This window comes from Panthera pardus, unplaced genomic scaffold, assembly GCF_024362965.1.
Source record: "Panthera pardus isolate Hobbes unplaced genomic scaffold, ASM2436296v1 HiC_scaffold_16, whole genome shotgun sequence".
Lineage (NCBI taxonomy): Eukaryota > Metazoa > Chordata > Mammalia > Carnivora > Felidae > Panthera > Panthera pardus.
Genome location: NW_026526721.1, coordinates 146,761,250 through 146,784,090, shown reverse-complemented (window position 1 = coordinate 146,784,090; position 22,841 = coordinate 146,761,250). Strand labels below are relative to the sequence as shown.

The 22,841-nt window shown below is 49.2% G+C and overlaps 1 protein-coding gene across 1 annotated transcript in view; it reads right to left on the bottom strand.

Annotated features, from left to right (window-relative positions):
• Positions 1-779: 779 nt before the first annotated feature.
• The window catches only part of GPD1L (glycerol-3-phosphate dehydrogenase 1 like), a 57,366-nt gene continuing 35,304 nt past the window's right edge, over positions 780-22,841 (bottom strand). Inside the window, exons 5-8 of the mRNA XM_019422847.2 lie at positions 21,946-22,058; positions 11,876-12,109; positions 11,482-11,588; positions 780-3,692 (exon numbers count right to left, since the gene is read on the bottom strand). Of these exons, the coding sequence (XP_019278392.1) occupies positions 3,596-3,692; positions 11,482-11,588; positions 11,876-12,109; positions 21,946-22,058 (551 nt within the window). The 3' untranslated portion in view covers positions 780-3,595. The remainder of the gene's footprint in view (positions 3,693-11,481; positions 11,589-11,875; positions 12,110-21,945; positions 22,059-22,841) is intronic.

Sequence of the window (22,841 nt, the reverse complement as noted above, 5' to 3'; positions counted from 1 at the left end):
CCCAGAGTGGGTGTTTGTGCTGGTTTTGTATTTGGTTCTGCCACTTACCTACTGGCATGACTGGGCCCACGTTCCAATTGTTTTTCATTTTGCTTGTGGTTTCCTGGGTATCAGAATTCAAACCCCAAACCCGTTTGTGGTGTTGGGCTCACGGTTACAAGTTTTCAGCAGAGACATTTTTCTCCACGTGCAACACCTTCCTTGTTTGTGCCTACGGGTGGGTTTTCTTGGCCAGTTTCTTCCCCTGACAGTGTAGCCCATGGAAGGCTGTAGTTCTAGCATTAAGCTTTACAACCCTAACCCTTCGATATCAGAGAGCACCCCCCCTCCTTCCCCTGGAAGCCAGAGAGCCACCTTACTGCTCTAGCTGTCCGTCCCTAATTATTTCAGCCTCCTGGGGATTTCCCTTACATTCTAGTGAGATCAGCCCTGCGTATAAAAGGGATGCTGGTTATATATTCCTAGCTTTTGTAGGTATTTGAGGTGGTGGTGTGGGGGGGGGGGTGGATTTCAAATTTATTAGTCCACTGCACGGCTAGAACTAGAAGGCCTCCCCTACAATGATGATTATATAAAAATATCACCAAGCAATGGGAAGGAACAAAGGCAAATGGAAATCGATGTGTTTGAGGAGTGGGATTAGAGATGAGAACTTCGTTTTAGAAATTACCCTTTTATTATTGTTAATGCAACACAATTCAGGAAAAAAAAAAGAGCTGACCTAAATAAATAAAACTCTTAACTAAGCCAATTTTTTAAAAAAGGGCCAGCAGCACAGGTTGGGTCATTAAATGTTTATTAAATCAAGCTTTTAAATTATATCCACCTACAGTCTGTAAACAGATACAGTACGCACGTAAGTAAAAGGCTCTTGGATTAGAAGTGGTGGAAAAACGAAAGATCCCTTTGTACACGGGCGCCTCATCCCTCCGCGGGCCGATGCCATGGGGCCAGGTTTTAGTTACGAGCTGAATGATAAACCAGTTTAGCTGAACTCCACCTGCTAGGATGGATTTCAAGACAGATATTTGTTCCACATTATAGTAGGCTGGATTATAGCAAGGCAACAGTGTAGTTTTTACATTCACAGATTGGCTGAACAAATTAAGCTTTTCTTCTAGATGTCTCCCTCCCTATTACCATAATTAGTAAGAAATGAGAATTAAAATAAATGATGGACCACAGGTGGTTACAAAAATAGATAACTCGTAGAGTAATAAATATCTAGTTAGCAGAGCACAAACTTATAAAATTTGTCTTTTTCCATAATGTGCAGAATATTGTAAGTATGTTCAAGAGGTACAGTCAGCAGACTTCAGATCAGTGAGAGAACATTCGTAAAGAAAAAAACTATCAAGTACAAAACCCAGATTAGGAAGCCAAATGCAGATGAGAATATACGTAAGACAAAATCCTAACTCCTCACATCTAATTATCCTACTTAATAGACACCACAATTAGCTTACAGCCCTTTACGTATCTTAAAAAGTAACTCTTTGTTACCTATGTACAAATTTTAAAAAAGAGTAATCATGAGACAAGCAATAATTGATTGACTTAACAGTGGCACTAAAATCAATAACATTTGTAGATTTTGTGTGCTTTCATATACTTCTGTGTATAGGGATTTAAAATGCCCCCCAAAATGTTTTGGATTGAGTTTTTAAAAGTCCCACAAAAATCTATCCTACGGTCATTTCAGGTATAGAAGGGAAAAAGTCCCAAACTGAAAGAAAAAAAAAAAAAAAAGTCAAAATCCTACAAAGTGACTGAAAATCCATGAATATGTAAGTGACATTCATATGTTCCCTTAACACTTACCAAGTGCTATGTAAGGTAACTATGATGCTATCCTGAAATCAGTCTCATTTGAGAAGATACAGTGATTCCCATTCTAATTCTAGAATTAAAAGCACTTATTTGACATAATGTGCGTTTCAGCGAGGTTGACATCTACCTGTTGTACTGACAGTGTCACCTTAAATAAAGCTTCATCCAAGAGTCACGGCAGGCCTGAACTGTAAAAGCTCGGGGCTAACACCACCACAGGTAGGTGGCTATTCATCCTAACTTCTGCAGGGAGTGAAGGGTATACTGGGGCTGTCCTCAGGTCACCTCAGCCTCGAACAGCGTTCCCTTGAAAACTCGGCAAGTTTCTTTGCCAAAAACAGCTCCATAGTCTAGAATGTGTTCGAGATCTGCCGGGTTAGAGAAGTTCCACTGATACACTGACATGCATTCTCCACCTTCAAGAGGGATGTGCACGGGCAGCTTTCCCCAAACACGCTTGACCTTGCCAGGGAACTCCTGAACAACCCGCGATCCCAGGACGCTCATTTCCCGTGGAGCATGGTTTGAGAAGTGCCGATCTGGGTGGGATTTCTCAAGTAGTGGTTCTCAAATTGTAGTGAGCATCAGAAACACAGGGAAGGCAGACTGAAGCATAGATACTTTACCCCGCTTCAGTGCCTGGGGCGGGGCCTGGGAACCTGCATTTCTAAGGGGCTCCAAGTGAAGCTGATGGGATGAGGACCGCGCTTTGAGTGGCATGCATCTAGACAACGCCCCACGCGAATGTCAGCGGCAGAAAGCCCTGCTAGAATCTCAGCAAAGGCTGCACATGGCATCTGCCACAACCAATTAGCTGGAGGTCTTCCAGCCCGGTGATGCCTGAGGTCTGGGCACCTTGCTGGGGTGGGGGGGGACGCTGGACTTGACTCCCAGCTCGGCCCCCACTCGCCAGGTGACCAGGGCACAGGACTGCAACTCAAAACGAATAACAGAAGCCCCCTCTCAGTGGATCTGTGAGGCTTAGAGGAAATGTTTGCACAAAGGTCTGCCAAACAAAAAGCATCAAACAAGGGTCATTAATCAGAAAAACGTGTCAGTCACAGCAGGAAAATCCCCGATGCATTTTCTGCCTTCCGCCACTGCTAAGCCTTTACGAAAGGAAGCACATTCTGGCAGCCAGTGAAGAGAAAAGGGGCTAAAAATGCAGAGAACTGCAGCAAGGGGGAGATACATTACGTGGATCACCTCATCAGAAGTATCTCATTGTCAAAAGAAAATCAACCCACAATCGAAGTAGTTAACTATGCTGGCTTTGAGCTAGAGTTTGAGTTACAGTATGTTGATCTTTGAACACGCTCACTCCTCCATTCTACCATGTTAATGCTGGTTCCGTCTTAACATGAAGATGATGAGGAAAAAAAACAAAATCCCTTCACTCAAATGCATATGGATACAATGTAAACAAATTTAGCTGAGATAGTTCCCATCTGCAAAGCTACCACGGTGGGAAATTTTCAAAAGTAATTTTTAAAAAGGACCTTTAAATTTGGTTCATAGAAACATCCACGGCATGAGAAATGAACACAGACACGCACGTTCACCCATGCGTCTAGTTGTGGCCCAACACATCTTAGCCGCCGAACTGCTTCTGGCAATTCAAACACCAACCGGTAAAAATTCATACACACACTCATGATGGGATTAGGGTCAAGCGCACGTCGTATTGCCAAGTCCCAGTTTCCATTTGAACGAAAAAGACTGATCAAGAAAGGCAGACGGTCCCCAGCACACCGCACGAGCCACTTTATACGTGCTCTGGATGGCTCTGGAGACAAGACAACATCTCTTGCACGGGTTTGCCTTCGTAGCAGATCTGATACACGGCTGTAAACAACGGGAACCTGGTTGGGAGAAAAGAATGTGAAACGACAAATTAGGCCATCTGGCTTACCCCCCTGAACAAAGTCGTTCCCCTCTCCTGCCTAACAGATCGCAGGCAGGCGTGCTTCTCTGGACAAGACAGTGAACGCCTTCCACATTCGTTACTTGGTCGGCAGAGAGCCTCTGCACTGCGGCTCTCGTCGGTACGACCCAGACCACCCTCTGCCGACTTGTTTGGAATGCACGGTCCACAGAGGAGTCATGGTCATCCTCGCAAGGGCCATCTGTGGTCATTTACGTGCAGCTCAGGCTCTTGGTCAAGTCTGGAGCGAGTCCAAGTTTCTGTCACTGTGTTAAAAGGCGGGAGAATAAATTTTAACTTGCAAGGAGGTACTGCTCTCCCTTCTCCAAAGGGGATCACCCAAGGACAGAGATGAGGCAGCCCACACGTTACCAGAAATAGTTCAGGCCTGGAACACTCCTGCAAAAATCAACGTGGGCACCCACAATTAGCAAAGCACTGATCTCAAGTTGGAAGCCGGCGCTGTGAACACAAATACAAAGGAAGGCTTGAAATGGCCGAGGGTATAAAGGTTTGTGCTAATAAACCACTGTGAGAAAAGACCGCATTATCCCCAGGGTACAGCTGGCTCAGCAAGTATTTTTTAATTTATTTTATTTTTTTAATGTTTATTTTTTTATTTTTGAAAGAGAGAGAGAGAGAGAGAGAGAGAGGAATCCCAAGCAGGCTCCACACTGTCAGAGCACAGCCCAACGCGGGACTCAATCCCACAAACCAGGAGATCGTGACCTGAGCCGAAATCAAGAGCCGGATGCTTAACTGACTGAGCCACCCAGGCAGACCAGTATTTTTTTTTTTTTTAAGTTTATTTATTTAAGTAATCTTTACACCCAACATGGGGCTTGAAGAGATCAACCCCGAGATCAAGAGTCACATGCTTTTCCAACTGAGCCAGCCAGGAGCCCCTCAGCAAGGATTTTTTTTAACGGCAGGTATCACTAAGGAAGTAACAGTTAATTTCAATCAGGCTTGAAGCAGTTAATTTCAATCACACACACACACACACACGCTCACAGCCCAAAGTGAGTTTGACAGAATCAATAGAGTCTTAAAGGCCATTCTGAAAATGATCTAGCTGGAATCCTTTAATGACAACTTAATTTAAGAAGAGCAAACAGCTCTGATAGGTCATACGTCTATCACCGGCACAGAATGTTTTTGTTATTTTTTTTGGAGTCAAATCTGACTCCGTAGCCTAGGAGCTCTAGGCAAGTTTCACAACCCCTCTCGCCCTGTTTGCAATGTGATACGGGGCCGGACCTGTTGTCTTACGTGACTTCTGTTTAATGTGTGCAGTGTGCACGGTGGGTATGCAGAGAGTGACAGCTTCTACACACAGTCACAAGATGGCCACCGCGTCCTAGCAAGCTCCCAGAGGACAGAGCCCCAGGCTCTTTCGTTCACCTCTGCATCCTCAGCGCACGGTGGGTGGGGAGGGGCTACTCAGGTGCTCAGCGAGTGTTTACTGAATGAACTATTGCAAACGGGAGTTAGAGCCGGCAGATCTTTGCCCCTTTTTTCTTTCCACGGCTTAGTCTTGCCGTCCCTATGATGGGAAACTGTGCGTCCCCAAAGCACGGGGGCAGGTGACGAGTGGCCACCCAAAGCCATTCCCAACCCCCTTCTCTCTTCACCAACGTTGCCAGTCGCCTAGTGCTCACTTTCCCAGCCTTTCCTTCTCCTAGAATTAGTCAATGAAGCAAGTTCTAGCGAGCAAGACAACACGTCTGCGAAGGGCTTCTGGGGAAGGCACTCCTCTCCTCGAGAGGCACTGGAGGGAAACTCTGCGCCCCAGGACTGCATCTGCCCTGGGTCTCTGAGTGCAGCTGTGTGAGTGTGTGAGCTGCTGCCGCCATCTTGAGCTTTTGAGAGAAAGCCAATGGAATCACTGAGATTCTAATCTTTTTTCATTTAAATCCAAGTTAGTTAACATATAGAGTAATGATGGCTTCAGGAATAGAACCCAGTGACTCATCCCCCACCTGTAACACCCAGTGCTCGTCCCAACAAGTGCCCTCCTGATGCTCATCACCCATCTAGCCCATCCCCCCACCCCCATCCACCCTCAGTGTGTTCTCTGTATTTAAGAGTCTCTTATGGTTGGTCTCCCTGTTTTTATCTTATTTTTTCCCTCCTTTCCCCTGTGTTCATCTGTTTACTGAGATTCTAATCTTAAGGCACTGTGCCAACACCAATAACGTCCACCTCCAAAATCCTTGTTCTATGAGGAAAATAGACCTATTGTTTGAGGCATTTAAAAAAAAATTTTTTTTTATGTTTGAGAGAGAGAGAGAGAGAGAGAGAGAGAGATAGTGTGTGTGTGTGTGTGTGTGTGTGTGTGTGTGTGAGCAGGGGAGGGGCAGGGAGAGAGGGAGACCAGAATCCCAAGCAGGCTCCAGGCTCTGAGTTCTCAGCACAGAGCCTGATACGAGGCTCAAGCTCATGGACCATGAGATCATGACCTGAACCAAAGACACCTAATCGACTGTGCCACCCAGGTGCCCCATGTTCGAGGCGTTTTTAACTGGGCATTGCTCTTGCAGCCAAAAGTATCCCTGAGTTTCACAACCAGCACCTTCCAAAATGGATTGTGTAGATGGGATGTTAACAAGATATATGGAGTATGGGGGAAAGAATTTCTATGGACAAGTAACTTCTTTAATTCTCACAACCACCTTGTGAGGTGGATAATAACATTATCCCCATTTCATAGACAAGGAAACTGAGGCACAGTTTCTGACTCTGGAGCCAACATTCAACCCCTCGGCCATACTGACCGTCTAAATGCTATTTTCTATAACATAAAACGCTACAAGGCCAATTAGATCCATCTGGGGAACTCTCTAAATGAGGTTAGAGGTGAAAGGAGGGCAAAAGACAATATTTCACAGAAAAATATCGACATAAGCCGATCAATCAGCCATCCCACTAATGGATACTGAGGGCTTACAAAGTGTCAGGCTTCAGCCAGGTGCAGGCTGTAAGGTGTTATAAATCAGGCCCTGGGGCGCCTGGCTGGCTCCTGATCTCAGGGTCATTGAGTTCAAACCCCACACTGGGTATAGAGATCACTTAAATAAATAAAACTTAAAAAAAGAAAAAAAAAAAAAGATGCCTAGGTGGCTGGGTCGGTTATGTGTCTACGGCTCAGGTCATGATCTCACAGTTCGCCATGTTGAGCCCCTCATCGGGCTGTCTGCTGTCAGCATGGAGCCTGCATCAGATCCTCTGTTCCTTTCTCTCTCTGCCCCTGCCCCACTTGTATTCTCTCTCTCTCTCAAAAATAAATAAAACATTTAAAAACAATAAAAAATAAATAAGGCCCCAGCCATCAAGGAGCTTACAACACTGTTCTGGCCTGAATTGTGCTTACAGTCCCCAAGTTCATCCAACGAAACCCCAATCCCCAGTACCTATATTTGGAGAGAGGGCCCATGAGAAGGTAATTAAGTTAAACGGGGTTCATAAGTGTGGGCCCTAAACCAGTATGGCTGGTGTCCTTATGAAAAAAGGAGATTAGGACTCACACATGGACAGAGGGAAGACCATGTGAAGACACAGGGGGAAGATGGCCATTTACAAGCCAAGAAGAGAGGCCTCCGAGGAAGGCACCTGCAGACACCTTGATCTTAAACCTCCAGAACTGTGAGAAAACGAATTTCTGCTGTGTAAGCCTCACGGTCTGTGGGATTGTGTAACGGCAGCCCTCACAAACGAATACAAACACGTTACACTCACACATGCTCACAAAGATGCACGCACAGGAAATTTAATAAAGCCAAGCTGACAGCAGAAGAAAAACCCAGACAACTTTACTATGTATCCAGGGGAGACAGGTTAAATAAACCGTGGTTCTCCCACACAGTGGGTTGTTCTGCAGCCATTAAATGAGATGTATAGGTGTGGATGGGGCACGATCTTCAAATCATATCCTAACGTGAAGAAAAGCAAGGGACAGAGCCGAACGAGGAGCACAGCACACCCATTACAGAAACGGAAGCAGATACTAAAAACTCAGAGAGTGCCTGCGGCTAAGGTGGGGATCAAGAGCCACTTTTCACTGTGTGCCTTGTTCCAGAATTTGGCTTTCTTTAAGTTTTATTTGAAAGAGAGAGAGAGGAGAGAGAGAGAGAGAGAGAGAGAGAGAGAGAGAGAGAGAGAGCGCCTGCAGGGGAGGTGCAGAGGGAGAGGGAGAGAGAATTCTAAGCAGGCTCCAGGCTCAGCACAGAGTTCAATCCCACAACCCTGGGATCATGACCTGAGCTGAAATTAAGAGTCAGATGCTGTATTATGCACAGTGAAATAAGCCAGTCAGAGAAGGACAGATACCGTATGTTTTCACTCATATGTGGATCTTGAGAAACTGAACAGAAGACCATGGGGGAAGGGAAAAAAATAGTTACCAACAGAGAGGGAGGCAGGCAAGTCATAGGAGACTCTTGAATACAGAGAACAAACTCAGCGTGGATAGGGGGTGGGGGAGAGGGGAAAGTGGGTGATGGGCATTGAGGAGGGCACTTGTTGGGATGAGCACTGGGTGTTGTATGGAAACGAGGAACCACGGGAATCTACCCCCACAAACCAAGAGCACACTTTACACACTGTATGTTGGCCAATTTGTGAATTATATTAAAAAAAAAAAAGGAATTAAATCCAATGAAATAAAAAAAAGGAAAACGAGAAAAAAAAAGAGTCAGATGCTTGGGGAGCCTGGGTGACTCAGTCGGTAAGTGTCCGACTCTTGGTTTCCACTCAGGTCATGACCTCACGGGGTCAGGCCCTGCATCGGGTTCCGTGCTGAGAGCAGGGAGCCTGCTTGGGATTCTGTCTCTCCCGCTCTCTCCGGCCCTCCCCGACTTGTGTGTGCACATTCTCTCTCTCCCTCTCTAAATACATTTTTTTCAAAAAGCATCAAATTTCTTTTTTTTAACAAGAGCATGTGCTCCCTGCCCCCCCTCCAAATCTGAAGAAAGAAAGTGAAACTGTACATTTATGTAATAAGCCCACAGCACGAGCAGAGGTACGGTCTACATCTGGGGCCCGCAAGTCACAGCCTGAGAAGCCAGTCTGCTCTGTGGCCTGTTTTGTACTGCCCGCAAGCTAAGTACGATTCTTACACGTTTCAAAGGGCGTAAAAGGAAAAAAAAAGGATATATGACAGACAGCTATATGCAAGCTGCAAAGACTAAATATTTATTATGTGGTTCTTTCCACAACAAGTTTGCTGGCCGCCGGTGTAAACAATATGTTCAAAGCGGGGAAAGTTATTTGTGTCTGGAGGATATGGATGAAGGCTTCTCCGAGGACAGGCCCGGGCCACCCCGAGGATGGTCAGGGCTGACGTGGACGTCGAGGAGGGCCGTCCAGGCAGACCAGACAGCAGGAGGACAGACGCACACAGAAGTCCGAGAAGGAGGTGTCTGGGGCAGAGGGAGGTCTGCTTCAAGTGAAGAAGGGGTCGTAGGGGTTAACAGGACGGTTAGAAAGTACAGCTGGAACACGACTGAGAGACTGCCCCAAATGCCAACCTAAAGGACTCGCTCTGGATGTGCAGGAAGCTTGTGAATGTGAACACTCCAGGGAGAAGGCACCGTGGCAATCACAGGTCCACCGGTTCCATTCGGTGGATAATGAAAACTGGGGCACAGGACAGATAAAAATATGACCTACCCAAGACCACCTGGCTCGTAAGCCACAAGGGGGCCTTAAATGCTGCCCTCCGGCTCACTGCTGTTTCTGTAGCCACGGAGAAGAGAAGGGAGAGGAGAAGGAAAGGGAGGAAGACCCAGGTGGTGATGGCTGGGATGAAAAACGGAAAAAAATCAAGGTAAGAGGTGATGTCGAGGGCAGAGAGCAGAAGGGAGGCTCGGCCTGAGCGGCTCTGGGAGGCGGTGTAGGGGAAGGGAGGGCCCCACAGGATCTGCACTGCGGCCTGGGGGGAGCATGCTGTGCCCTAGAACCCGGCAGCGACCTCATTAAGCCCAGGCTCAGGCCTGTTCAGTTTCTAATCAGAAGAACGAAAATGGGACAGGACAGAGGAGGGGCATCCGCTCAGAGGTGAGTGTCGCCTGCTTGATTACACGTGCTTTTTCAAACAGGCAGGTACTGATCCCAGAATGCCAGTTCCATTCCCTACGTAACCCCGGCCAACTCGTCCAATGATAGGGTCCCATCCAATACACCCCACGGTAGCACACAGATGCCACTTTAAAACCGTGACTGGGAGATAATCATCATCCGCCAACAGCCAAGTATTTTCCTAAGACTTAAAAAAATTCCTGATAAATACTTAACGGTCATCAAAGTGGACCCGCCACAAACACACTACTGTGTGCAGTTAAGTACGTAAGGAAAACCCGGGCACATCGGAGGGATCTTCCTTTTAGTCGCGATTTAAAGGTAATTCTCCACCTCCGGAGGCCTGTTTGTGACTTCCAACCCTGCCGGGCCGCTCTGAAAAGCCATTTCAGAGAACTAAAATGCAAATTAAAGAAGGAAGACCAATGCCCTGTCCTCCTTCATTTCCACTTGTTCGTGGGGAGCGCGAAGGCTGCTCAGTTTGTACTGGTCCAGAGAGGACAGCTGGGCGTAGGGGAGGGAACGGTGTGTGGTCGGGAACAGCAGATATCCGGACTGGATGAAGAGGATGAAGGAAACACACCAGCACGCACGTCCGTAACCACCACCGGCTCAGCGAGAAGCGTGTGCTCCAGACTGGCCACGATTGGCAGCCTCACCGTTGCCCGGCCCCCTCCTCTTCCGGGCGACCAGGCCTCCCCCCTCCCTCCCGAAGAGTTCAGGATACACAGAATATGCGCGTACGTACGTCCATGTGCGCAGTTACGAGATGGTGTCTAATATCAGCTGGCATCCTGGTTAGGGATGAAGGTTCAGCCAACCAGCAAGATAAAGGGCTGCGTGGCAGGTAGGCCACAGGGCGGCCACGGAGAGGGGGGCAGCTTTTGTGGTGCTATAGGATTTACTGCCTCGATCGAGTGGCAAATGGAGCGGCAAATTCAAGCCCACCTTGAATAGTTTCGCAGCTCGGAAGGGTCACAGAGGACCCAGCGACTGCAAAGCTGCTCACCAGGCCTTAACACAGGGCACTTCTAGGGGTAGAATTCCGGAGTAACCTCCACTTTCTTCTCTTCTCAGTTGTTTGGCATTTTATTAACAACACTGTATCTTTTTTTTTTTTAATCTTATTTATTCATTCTGAGAGAGAGAGGGAGGAAGAGCAGAGAGAGAGGAGAATCCCAAGCAGGCTCTACACCGTGAGCACAGAGCCCAACGCGGGGTTCAGACTCACAGACCTGTAAGATCATGACCTGAGCCAACATCAAGAGCCGGATGCCCAATGGACTGAGCCCCCCCCAGGCGCCCCTCAAGACTACATCTGTTTATAACATTTTCTTTTTAATTTAAAACCTAGGACACGGGGCTCTTGGCAAACATCCTGCAGGAAAAAGCAGAACGTCAAACTTCATGTTTTGTAACGAGCTTCACAGAATTGAGTTCTGCTCCCTGAGGTGGGGCCCGGGTCCGTGTCAGCGCTCCTTTCCAGGGCAGGAAGAAGTTCGCGTCACGCTAAGGACGGAACTAATCCAGGGGGGGTTCTGCACGCACCTGTCAAGCAGCTGTGCCCGTGCGCGCCGGCCGGGCTGGCGGTCAGGAGGGAAGCAGGGGGTGGCCCCCCTCTGGTCACAGGGACATTGCGGGGTACTTACTTGTCGATCAGCCCCTTCTGTTTCAGGATCCGGTACACTTCAGCAGAAGTCTGAGGTCCCTGGAGCTTCTGTCCGTTCAGCATGTCTTTCTCCAACTCTTCAATGGTCTTAAAAACAAGGATGCAAACGCTATGGTAAAGCCTAGAGAATCCCTTCTTTCAAGAGGTGAGCCGGGGAAGGGAGCTGCGATCCCGCCCTACGAGCCAAGGAAAGAGAGACCTACAAGCTACAGGGCTAAGGCCTCAGTACTCTTAAAGGAAAGGAGACAGGCACGGGCAGGACACGCCCAGCAAATGACAAATGCTGGGCTCTATCTCCACTGCACTGTGGCTCGCCCCGGCCCAAGAGTCTCAAGTGAGGGAGGAGGGGTGGGCGAGGGCAGGCCAGGGGCTACCTTCCCGGTTCTGGCAAATGCCTCGGCCACCCTGCGGTTCCGGCCTCCGTAGCAGGTGGTGATCAGGTCGGCCACGCCGCAGCTCTCCAGGAAGGTGGCCGTGGACACCTGGCCCTTGCAGAAGATCTTGGCGAAAGCGATCATCTCCATGAGCCCCAGGCGGATGACGGCCGCTTTGGTGTTGTCTCCGCTGTGGAGGCCATCGCAGAACCCGGCGCCCACGGCTACGATGTTCTGGAAGGAATCGGGGAAGCCGGGGCATGCCCGTCACACACCCGCCGCAGACAAGGGGGCTGGGAAGGTGGGGGCAGAGGCGGAGGCAGGGGCCCCGGGCCCGCGGTCGGAACGCTCCGCCCCAGCGTCCCCAGCGTCGGCTCCTGTGCCCTGACTGTCAAAGACGAAAGGAGGGACCAGCCTTCTGTGCTCCCGTTCGTAGGACCAAGAGCCCGGGTCTGGGGTTAGTAGGAGACAGCAGCTGAGGAACATCGGCCAGAGAGCTAGAATGGTTGCTCGTAGTCTCTGGCTAAACACTGTTTGCACAAACTGACTTTTTGTCTTTTTTGTTTCCAAATGCCTTATTCAGCTCGAACGGTCATACGGGAAGGTATGCGGGTCACAAGCACACGGCTCGAAGATATGCTCCCAAACCAAACACCGCCTTGTAACCGGAACCCTGATCCAGAAACAGAACGGAACCAGTGCCCCAGAATGCCACCCCCACACCCTCTTCCAGTCGGCACCCCCAAAAGGTAGCCAGTCTCCTGGCTTCTACCGGCATAGATTTGCTTTACCTGTCTTGAAATTTTATGTGAAAAGAGCCGCACAGTATGTAACCATTTGTGTCTTTGTCTCAGTTGGACATCATGTTTGTGAGATTTAGCTGTATTTTTACCTACAGTACACTGATTTTCATTGCTGTACTGCACTCCACTGTGTGAATACAGTGCAGTTTGTTTTAAATTTTTTTAAATGTTTATTCATTTTTGAGAGACAGAGAGAGACAGGGCATGAGCAGGGGAGGGGCAGGGAGAGAGGGAGACACAGAACCCGAAGCAGGCTCCAGGCTCCGAGCCGTCAGCACAGAGCCCGACGCGGGGCTCGAACTCACGGACTGCGAGATCACGACCTGAGCCAAAGTCAGATGCTTAACCGACTGAGCCACCCTTGGCACTGGGGTAGTTCCCAGTTTGGGGCCACGGCAAATGGTGCTGCTGTGGCCACGCTGGCCCATATCCCTCGGTGACCACAAGCGGGCATTTCGGTTGGGTGTGTACCCAGCAGCGGAGTTGCTGGGTCCGTAGGTCTACGTATGTGCCGGTCAAGTTTCAGCCTTTTGCCTCATGCAATTATCCCTACACAAGCACTCGTGGGGCCCCCGCTCTTGCATGAACTTGCCCCACACAAGGCAGATGAGACACAGACCTGCCTCTCCAGGAGCGGATAATCTGGTCCAGGGGTCAGCAAACGAAGGGCCAACTGCATGTTTGTGTAAATAATGTCGTACTGGAAGCCAGGCACCCCTGCTTATTTGTGTACCACCTGTGGTTGCCCTGGCGCTGTTAACAACAGATTTGAGTAGTTGCGACACAGACCATAGGGGCCCCAAAGCCCACAACATTTCCTGTGTGGCCCTTACAGAAAAAGTTTGCCTACCTCTGGCCTAATGGGACAACAAAACGCGCGACGATAATTATAACCTGGGCAGAAAGTGATGTTCTGCAAGAGGTACCGAAAATCTGATTTTCCTTTCAACCCATGTGTATTAAGCATGCCGTGTGGGGGCGGGCCCTGGTGGCGGAGGACATGGGGGCTGAGGGCGCCCCCAGGGAGGAGCTGCAAAGACAGAATGAGACCCAAAGCTTGTCCTCAAAGAGTTGACGATAGGGGCGCTGGCTGGCTCAGTCAGTTAAGCGTCCGACTTTGGCTCAGGTCATGATCTCGCGGTTCATCAGATCGAGCCCCTCATTGGGGTCTGTGCTGGCAGCACAGAGCCTGCTTCAGATCCTCTGTCCCCATCTCTCTCTCGAAAATAAATAAACATTTTTTTTAAAAAGTTGACACAGGGCGCTTGGGTGGCTCAGTCCGTTAAGCGACTGACTTCAGCTTGGGTCATGATCTCACAGCCCATGAGTTCGAGCCCCATATCAGACTCTGTGCTGACAGCTCAGAGCCTGGAACCTGCTTCAGATTCTGTGTCTCCCTCTCTCCGCCCCTCCCCTGCTCGCACTCTCTCTCGCGCTCGCTCAAAAATAAACAATAAAAAAAATGTTATAAAAAGATCAGAGACCCGACAGGAACACGTGCAGGTTTTAGATGAATTCGCACTTTCTGTGTTCTCGAGAGCCTCCCCGGGAGGTTATGAGCTGTTCGGACAGAGCAACCAAGCAGCTTCCAGGGGGGTCGGTCTCACCCTACAGAGGCCCGACTCCATTTAGACCCCGCTTCCTACAGCTGCAGGTAGAGCTGATGAGGAATCGGGTCTTCTGCAGAGCGCTCAGGTTTTCAAAAGCTACCGACTTCTGTCCGGACCCTGCAAAAGCCTCCCAACCCCTTCCGGCCACACAGGCAATGTGAACTGCAGGCTTCGTGAGGCCCCGACGGCAGCCATCTCTCCCCAAGTACCACTGTGTGCGCTCACTGACGCAGGACGTGGGCGGTTCCTGGCGTGGCACACTCTAGGGTCTGGCAGCATCCGGAAGAGAGGAGGGGACAGGCAGTGTGAGAGGAGCCCTGAGGTGCGGAGGGGCAAAACAACACCCTAACCTTTTACGCGGGGCGCTGTGCAAAGACGAGCCGGGGATGGCAAGAACACCCAGGGCTGGGTCCAGACAGACCCAGACACCCCTCCTGGCAGAGGAGCCGGACTAAGCAAGCCATGGGGGGGCACCAAAAGCACACGCACAGATATCCAGATGGCCTCTGGTTCTGACTCTGCTGTGTGACCTTGGGAAAATGACTCCACCTCTCTGAGCCTTCTTGGCCTCAGTATCAAAATTCGGGGCTTAGACAAGATCTTTCAAGGCCTTTCTAAGGTGGTGACATCCCTCCAGGAAAGCTGGTACGGCTGTGGCCTGCCCTGGGGCTGCAGATAAGTGGGACAGTGCTGAGGCAGCAAAGAGACACCGGGGGACCTGTGGGAGGACTGACCACCAGGCCGTGAGGCCAACTGCCGGGTGAGCCTGCCAAATGGTTTTATTGAAGTTACCATGGCAACATGTCAAGGATCCAGATGGTTAGACTGTTAAAATGGCTCTCCGACGCCCCCTCGACTGTCTCCTGTGTCCCCTTCGCCACGATGGGACCCATTCTGGGGGTTACTTGACAGACCAACCACAATACGAGGCTATATATCGAAGGAGATAAAACAGCTTCCTTCCACCAGGGGGCTCCTAGACACAGAGGAGAGAGGGATTATTTACGAAGTGCCCCCCGGAGAGGCCCCTGTGCACACAGTCTCGCCGGCACTCTCCCTCCGGGGAGCCCTCACACGTGTGTACCCAGCCCCCTGGCGGGCTCAGGGAGGTTCAGCGGCTTCCCAGGAAGACAGGCCCTACGTCCGGCCCCTCAGGCCCACTCTCTTCCCTGGGCCTCACTGCTTCCAGGGTGTGGCTAACCCACCCCACCTAGGGTCAGAGGCCTTCCTGAAACCTCTGCAGCCAGTCAGGTGTCAAAGGCGAGTGCCTCTCTGGCCTTCAGGAAGGCTTAGGAAGTAAACAGGGTAGGCTTAGGAGAAGAAAAGATTTATGGAAGGAAATAACAAAAACAACACTTAATCTTATCGACCCTCTAAGTGCTTCCTGTAGTATTAACTGGTTTAATCGGCACAACATTCCTACTAGGCGGGTCCCATTATCATGCAAAGAGAGAGGTGAGGAAACCCACACACAGGGGAAGTAGTTCCCCCAAGGTCACACAGTGGGTACCTGCCCGACCAGGCAGCCTGGCCCCAGAGTTCTCTCCAGGGGGTAGATCACACTGGGCCGCTGGGGGGGTCAGTGAATGAAAGGCACAGAGGGGCCACCTCAGATTCAAGATAAGAACTTTCTAACAGGAAGAGCTGACCTCACTAAATCTAAAAGACTTGGAGGTAAAGGAGTGAGCCCTCGGTCACTGGAAGCATCCAAGCAGGAGCTGTACTGGATGAGCCCTGAGCTCCAGAGCAATGCTTCTGACCTTTCGTGTCACTGCTCCCAGAGAAAAAGCAAATGAGGGTGTCCAAGGCCTGGGACTGCAGCCGGCCTCTTGGCCCTTCTGTGACCCCCTTCCCCGCAGGGCACACAGGTCAGGATCACCTCAGTTTCCCCCAGATGGCTGACCTCCCCACTTTAGAAGGTGGGGGGGGGGGGAAGAGCAGGAGACCACGGCAGGGTAAACTCCTCCCTTCTAAGGGGACCCTGGGCGCCGATCCAGTTTAATCGCCTTATGATGGATCTTGAAACCCTCACTCTCTCCCCTCCACCACTTATCACTGTCAAAAGAAAAATAAACACACTGAGCCAGTCAGATCGTGTTTGAATAGCATCCGAGCAGATGTCCTCTGAGATCACTCAGCTGTGAAAGTTATCATTATCCACTGTGCATTTAAATCTGCTTTAAACTATTCTGGAGCTAAAAATACCATGATTTTCAGAAGACAGGCGCGCGCGTAAGCCCTTCCCCATTTCCTGGGTTGTGGCAACGCTCGGAGGCAATCATTCGCCCTGAAGTGCCATCGTTGCAATTCGGAGCCAGGGCGGGTTGGATGGGACTCGATTCCTTCCACTCCGAGCCTCCCACACAAAGAACATAAAAGTGGAGAAGCCGGCCGAGGCCGCCTGCAGGCTATGCAAACACGCTCCCCACCTAGGACGCAGGGCTCTGGTGAAACGCAGGCAGCGGTCACTGTTTCCCGTACCCCCAACACTCCACCCGATTCTGCCTGAGGCCAGGTACCGGAGCTTTGGGCCTAAGGGAGAGCTCTGACTGCACAGTGTGGGCCTACCCCTAGCAAGACTGGCAGGTTAGGCTCTGCGTAGGGCGGCGTGGCTGAGGTGTCAACCCCGCACGCACGTAGCCCGCCAGGCTGGGCACCCCGATGAGACGCGGCCTTAGAAATTTCTGCAGTGATGTAAATGCCTTACGTCTGCTCGCCCCACCGGGTAGCCACGAGCCACTGGGACTCACCAAAGACTCGTGTGGGGCCGCAGTCTTTGAAACTGAACCGTTAATTTTTTTTTTTTTTTTAAGTTTTAACGAATTCGAATGTAAATGCAAATGGCCACACGTGGCTAGCGGGACCCAGCAGTGGCCCAGCAGTGGCCCCGGCACTAGGCACGAGGTCGTGCAGCACAGCATGGCTTATCACAGCCAAAGCCCTGGAAGAAACCTGCACGCCCAGCAGTAGGGGTGTGTCAGGTGGCTGTGGCACGGGTTATGGGTTTATCTCCCCACCTACTCTCCTCCTCCAGAGTCACAGCGTCCCTGACTTTGATGCAAATACGTGGCTAACCAGGGGACCCGACGTCCCTTGCAGCTAGGTGTAGTCACATGATGAGGTACTGCTCATTCACATGAAACCATCTGCCTCCTGCAGATGTGATGGCTAGAGCTCTGGTCACCTTGTTTGTTGTTTTTTTTTTTTAATGTTTATTTATTTTGAGAGACAGAGAGAGAACGCAAGCCGAGGAGGGGCAGAGAGAGAGAGGGAGGGAGAGAACCCCAAGCAGGCTCCATGCCGTCAGCACAGAGAGCACAGAGCCTGACACGGGGCTGGATCCCACAAACCACTAGATGATGACCTGGGCCGAAACCAAGTTGGACGCTTAACTGACAGAGCCACCCAGGCACCCCTCTGGTTACCATTTTAAAACATGAAGACAAGCTGGGGCGCCTGGGTGGCTCAGTGGGTTGAGCGTCCGACTTCGGCTCAGGTCATGATCTTGCGGTTCGTGGGTTCGAGCCCCACGTCGGGCTCTGTGCTGACAGCTCGGAGCCTGGAGCCTGCTTCGGATTCTGTCTCCCCCTTCCTGTCCATCCCACCCCTGCTTGTGCTCTGTCTCTGTCTTTCAAAAATGAATAAACATTAAAAAAAAATTTAAACAAAACAAAACACGAAGACAAGGGCCAATCCTTGTGAGCTGTTAGGAGCCTGGCTCCCTGAGGATTGTGTGGAAAGGAGCTTTCGTTCGGATTGAGGATGTTTACATAAGAAAGAAATTCACTTCTATGGCGTTTAGCCGCTATTATTTTGGTTCTCTGCTAATGAAACCCAATCCTGATAAAGCATCTCTGACGCCACACACAGAAGAGTAGATAACTGTACAACTCCATTATAAAAGTTCTAGAAAACGTAAACAGTAGTGAACAAAAGCAGAACAGCCTGGCTGGGGTGGGGACTGAAAAGGGACACAGAGAATCCCTTGGGGATGATGGAACTGTTCCCTATCGTGATTTTCAGGGTTATGCACACACCTGTTAAAACCCACTGTCTTATGGGGCGCCTGGGTGGCGCAGTCGGTTAAGCGTCCGACTTCAGCCAGGTCACGATCTCGCGGTCCGTGAGTTCGAGCCCCGCGTCAGGCTCTGGGCTGATGGCTCGGAGCCTGGAGCCTGTTTCCGATTCTGTGTCTCCCTCTCTCTCTGCCCCTCCCCCGTTCATGCTCTGTCTCTCTCTGTCCCAAAAATAAATAAAAAACGTTGAAAAAAAAAAAATTAAAAAAAAAAATAAAAAATAAAAACCCACTGTCTTAGGAACTTAAATGGATGCAGTTTAATGTACATGAATTATGCTTAAATAAAGCTGATATTTAAAAAAGAATATCGCCTTACTGGAGATTAATATAGGTCAGAGGTAAAGGACATTCTGAAGGCAGTAAAATGCACTGCTCTAATATGATTTTGCAGAAAACCGTTACATTTTCTTTTTGGTTTTATCCTTGTAGTGAGTTGTTTTCAATTTTTATTTTTGTAGCTCAAACGTCATGTTTTTGAGCACAAAAAGGACAGTGTACATTTCTTTGATTGCTAGTATAGAGATTACTGAAGATTGTTAATTTAATGTGAAAGAGGCAAACATGTGATACTATTTGAACAGTAAGACCCAGTTTTTGTTTTTAAAAGCAGCCCTACGCCTACGTATGCTCACTAAAAAGACTGGAAGGGTATACAAAGCATCAACAGTGCGTATCTCAGGATGCAGGGGCTATCGGTGATTTTTGCTTTCTTTACATCCATCTGTTGTGTGAAACAGTGAACGTGCCTACTTTTATAATCAGGAAAAAACAACAGACTATTAATTGATGTGGGGGAAAAAAAGGCAAGGGAAAAAATTAAATTTCCTGACAACCTACAGGCCACTGACAGGCCTTTGAGACAGGAAGAGTGACCTTCCTCTAGGGACTCAGCTGCCTGGATGTTGATACTTTGCTAAGGGCAAAAGGCAAATCTTAGCTTCACAACATCCCGACCTCCAGGATCCTACGTCTCCTTTAACATATAAAAATGCCTTTGGAAACTTCCTTTATCTCTACCCCCAAATATATGTTAGCAATCATCCTCCAAGCATATGGCCCCTGATACACATCTAAAGGGTCTCACGACTAAAGTTTTAGTAGGCAGGAGTAAATGACATTTTCCTAACAACAGCTGGCCCCCTCAAGGTCCTGGAAACCTTGCTTCCAAAATTCCTTAGAGACTTTTCCTATCCCTAACCCCCTCCCCACTTGAAACTAGACAGTCAGTCACCCCTCACAGCCCCAGTGCAGCTCTTTCTGCCCAGGGGTTCTGTTCCTGTGCTTTAATGAAACCACCTTTTTGCACCGAAGATGTCTCAAGAATTCTCTCTTGACCGTTTGCTCTGAACCCCAACATTTCCACATCATCAATTATGTAATAAAAGAAACGTCTGTCCATCTGTCCTTGCTTTGGCAGCCTCTGACAAGGGAGGGATTCATTCTATTCAACTGGACACAAACCAGAAACGTCAGGCTGTACGTCGTAACCAAAGAACACCAGACTAAGATGCTTGGAACCCGCTTCCACACTCCGGCTGTGCCAATATTCGCTACGTTTGAGTGATTTACTCTCTCTGGATCGCCATCTCCTTATCTGTGTGACCAAATGGTTAGCCTCAATTACCGCCAAAGTGCCTGTTTCTCGGTTTCCAAAAATCCCAGCTCTGATGCAAGCCGACGGGAATGATGGTAACTGATCCTGTTTCAAAGGATAGCCAGAGGAAGCATGATGAATGGTCCTCAACCCCATCTGTCTCTGCCCCCCACGAACCACTCTCTGTCCTGGTAGCAGGCACAGATCCGCTTACCGGCTTCCTGCCAACAAAAATGAAAAGCCAGTCTAAGCTCAGACACAAGACCAGCATGAGGTCCCATTAGCAGAAGCTTTTCCAGAGCCCTCAATCTAGAATCTTTCTGTTTCCACCCCCCAAACACCCTTTGTCCCGGGCAGGATCTCACAGCTTCTCCATTCACCACCAGAAACATCCAGTCGCTTAAAAACAATTTTGGAGCAACACAGGCTGGGGCTGAGCAATTAGGCGTTCACGAGGCCCCTGTTGTCAACTGGTCATTAGTTTAATGAAGGACTATTAAAAACACATAAAAATCTCAACGAACAAAAATAAACCAAGCAGCCAAGGCCAGTGTCTTCACTGTGTAACAGGGCCCGCCAGTCGCGGGAAGGACGCCCCACGCGGACATCCAGAAGTAGGGGCCTGTGCTGCCTGGGAGCCCCAGTCTTTAGCTGGCTTTCGTTCCTAAAATCCTCACGGCGTAAGGACCTGTGACCACACACACACACACACACACACACACACACACACACACACAGGATATTAATTCTAGAAAGTGGTGTTAAATTCTGATGAGACAAAAAGGAGGTACGTTCGATCTAGAGAGAGGGCGGGAAGGCAGTCTTTGGTTTCTTGTCTCTTCAGTGTTCTTTCAGTCTTAGCCATTTTTACCTGCCAAAGGGAGGCGGATGAATGCCAGACTGCGTGACTTCCTTCCCGAGGTGCTCAAATTCCTGAAAAGCGGCTTTTGTTACAAAAGAAATGGCTCAAAAGGGACTGGGGGGGGGGGGTATTCATTCACATTGAGGTTTTTTTTTTTTTTTTGTTTGTTTGTTTTTTGAGAAGGCAGCTCTAGCAGCTGATTCCAGGGGGAGAAGGATCAGAAAGGCCAGCCAGCTCCACACTGGCTGTTTCCCAGAGTCAGGCGAGAGAGGGACCCACGACCGAGACTTTTATAGGCAGAGCGGAACAAGTCAGGAGCCCCTGTGGAAACCCTTCCCTTTACCCTCCCAGGCCACTGGCCAGTAGAAGCTGCTTATGTAATTGGACCATTTCCCTTTCCGGACAAAGATAGAACCCTGCGTGTGGCGCCTGGGTGGCCCAGTCGGTTACACATCCGACTCTGGCTCAGGGCATGATCTCACGGTTCGTGGGTTCGTGGGTTCGAGCCCCGCGTCGGGCTCTGTGCTGACAGCTCAGAGCCTGGAGCCTGCTTGGGATTCTGTGTCTCCCTCTCTCTCTACTCCTTCCCCCGCTCATGCTCTGTGTCTCTTTCTCTCTTAAAAATAAATAAACATTAAAAAAAAAATCTTTTTAAACCATTCTTTGTCAGCAGCAGACTATTTTTCCATTAAAAACAACAACCAACCAAACTATCAAAGCAACCGAATAGCATAATCCAGAGGCAAGAAGTCCCTTTCCGGCTCAAGACAACATAGGAGAGAAATATATGAATTAATGGAATGCTTTGGTCTCTGGTAAAATTCTACAATCAAGAGACTTTCCACCCTTTTTAAATATTAATGCTGCCAGTTTCCCAAAGAATAAAACACCACACTTTCCCCAGATTTCCAAGTAAAAGCAAACCCCAGTGGGAGAGGAACTTCCCACCACCCAGGAAAGGCTGGGGCAAGGCCGGAAGTGATACACAAGGCTCTCAATTCACTATTCTTCGCTGAAGCGCAGGCATGAACACAGAGCTCACTCTTCAGGCTCAGATTCAACACCGCTAACAGTGGCCGGCCGCAATTAGCTCCTCGAGCAGAAATAACAAGGCTGACTTTACCTTCAGAGCACCGCAAAGTTCGACGGTGTCTGCATCATCAACCACAGTAATTCGAAAATTCGGAGTCTGCAGAAGTTCTTTGAAGAGAAGGCCATTCTCCATTATCTTGCTGCCTATGGAAAGGTTACCAAAAAAAGGCAATTGAGAGGAATGCGGAATCTTAGCTTCCCCATCTGACCCGGTTTAAAATGTTTTTCTTACTACGATATGTATATGTATCACAGAAAATGTAGCAAATTCAGAAGAATAGAACTTGAAAATAAAAATATTCCATAATTCTACCCCAGATGATCATTAACAATTTGGCACACATCTTTAAGTTCCTGAAATATGAATAGACATAGTTCTTCTCCGAATTGGCAACATAATATATATGTGGTTTCATAATCTGCTCTCTCCATTTTATGGCATGAATAACTTTCACTGACATAGTTTCTACATCATCTTAAATAGCAGCTTTCTCTTTTCCTGGGGAAGTGTATTCTATTTTATCTAAGTATCTTTCAATGTTTAATACCTAGCGACTTTCTGCTACCACAAACACCTATGGACCAACGTCTACGTTTACATCTGTAACAGATTTGTGTTCAAACCACCCACCCCGTCCTTTCCACGGGGAAGAGTGCATTCCTTTCCACTAATGTTAGGCTTGACCACACGAAGTGCCTGGACTCAAAGCAAGTGGGACATATTTCCGCACCTCTTAACTTTGGGCTCGGTCATGTGATTTGCTGTGGTCAACGGGACACTAGCCGACGTGACGCAGGAGGTCTTGCAGTCGGCTTGTGCAGAAGTGAGGCTGGTTTCCTTGTACCGCTGCCTTCACCGTGAGAACATTCCCCGGCTAGCCCCTTGGGCCGAGCAGGAAGATGACAGACACACGGAGCAGAGAAACA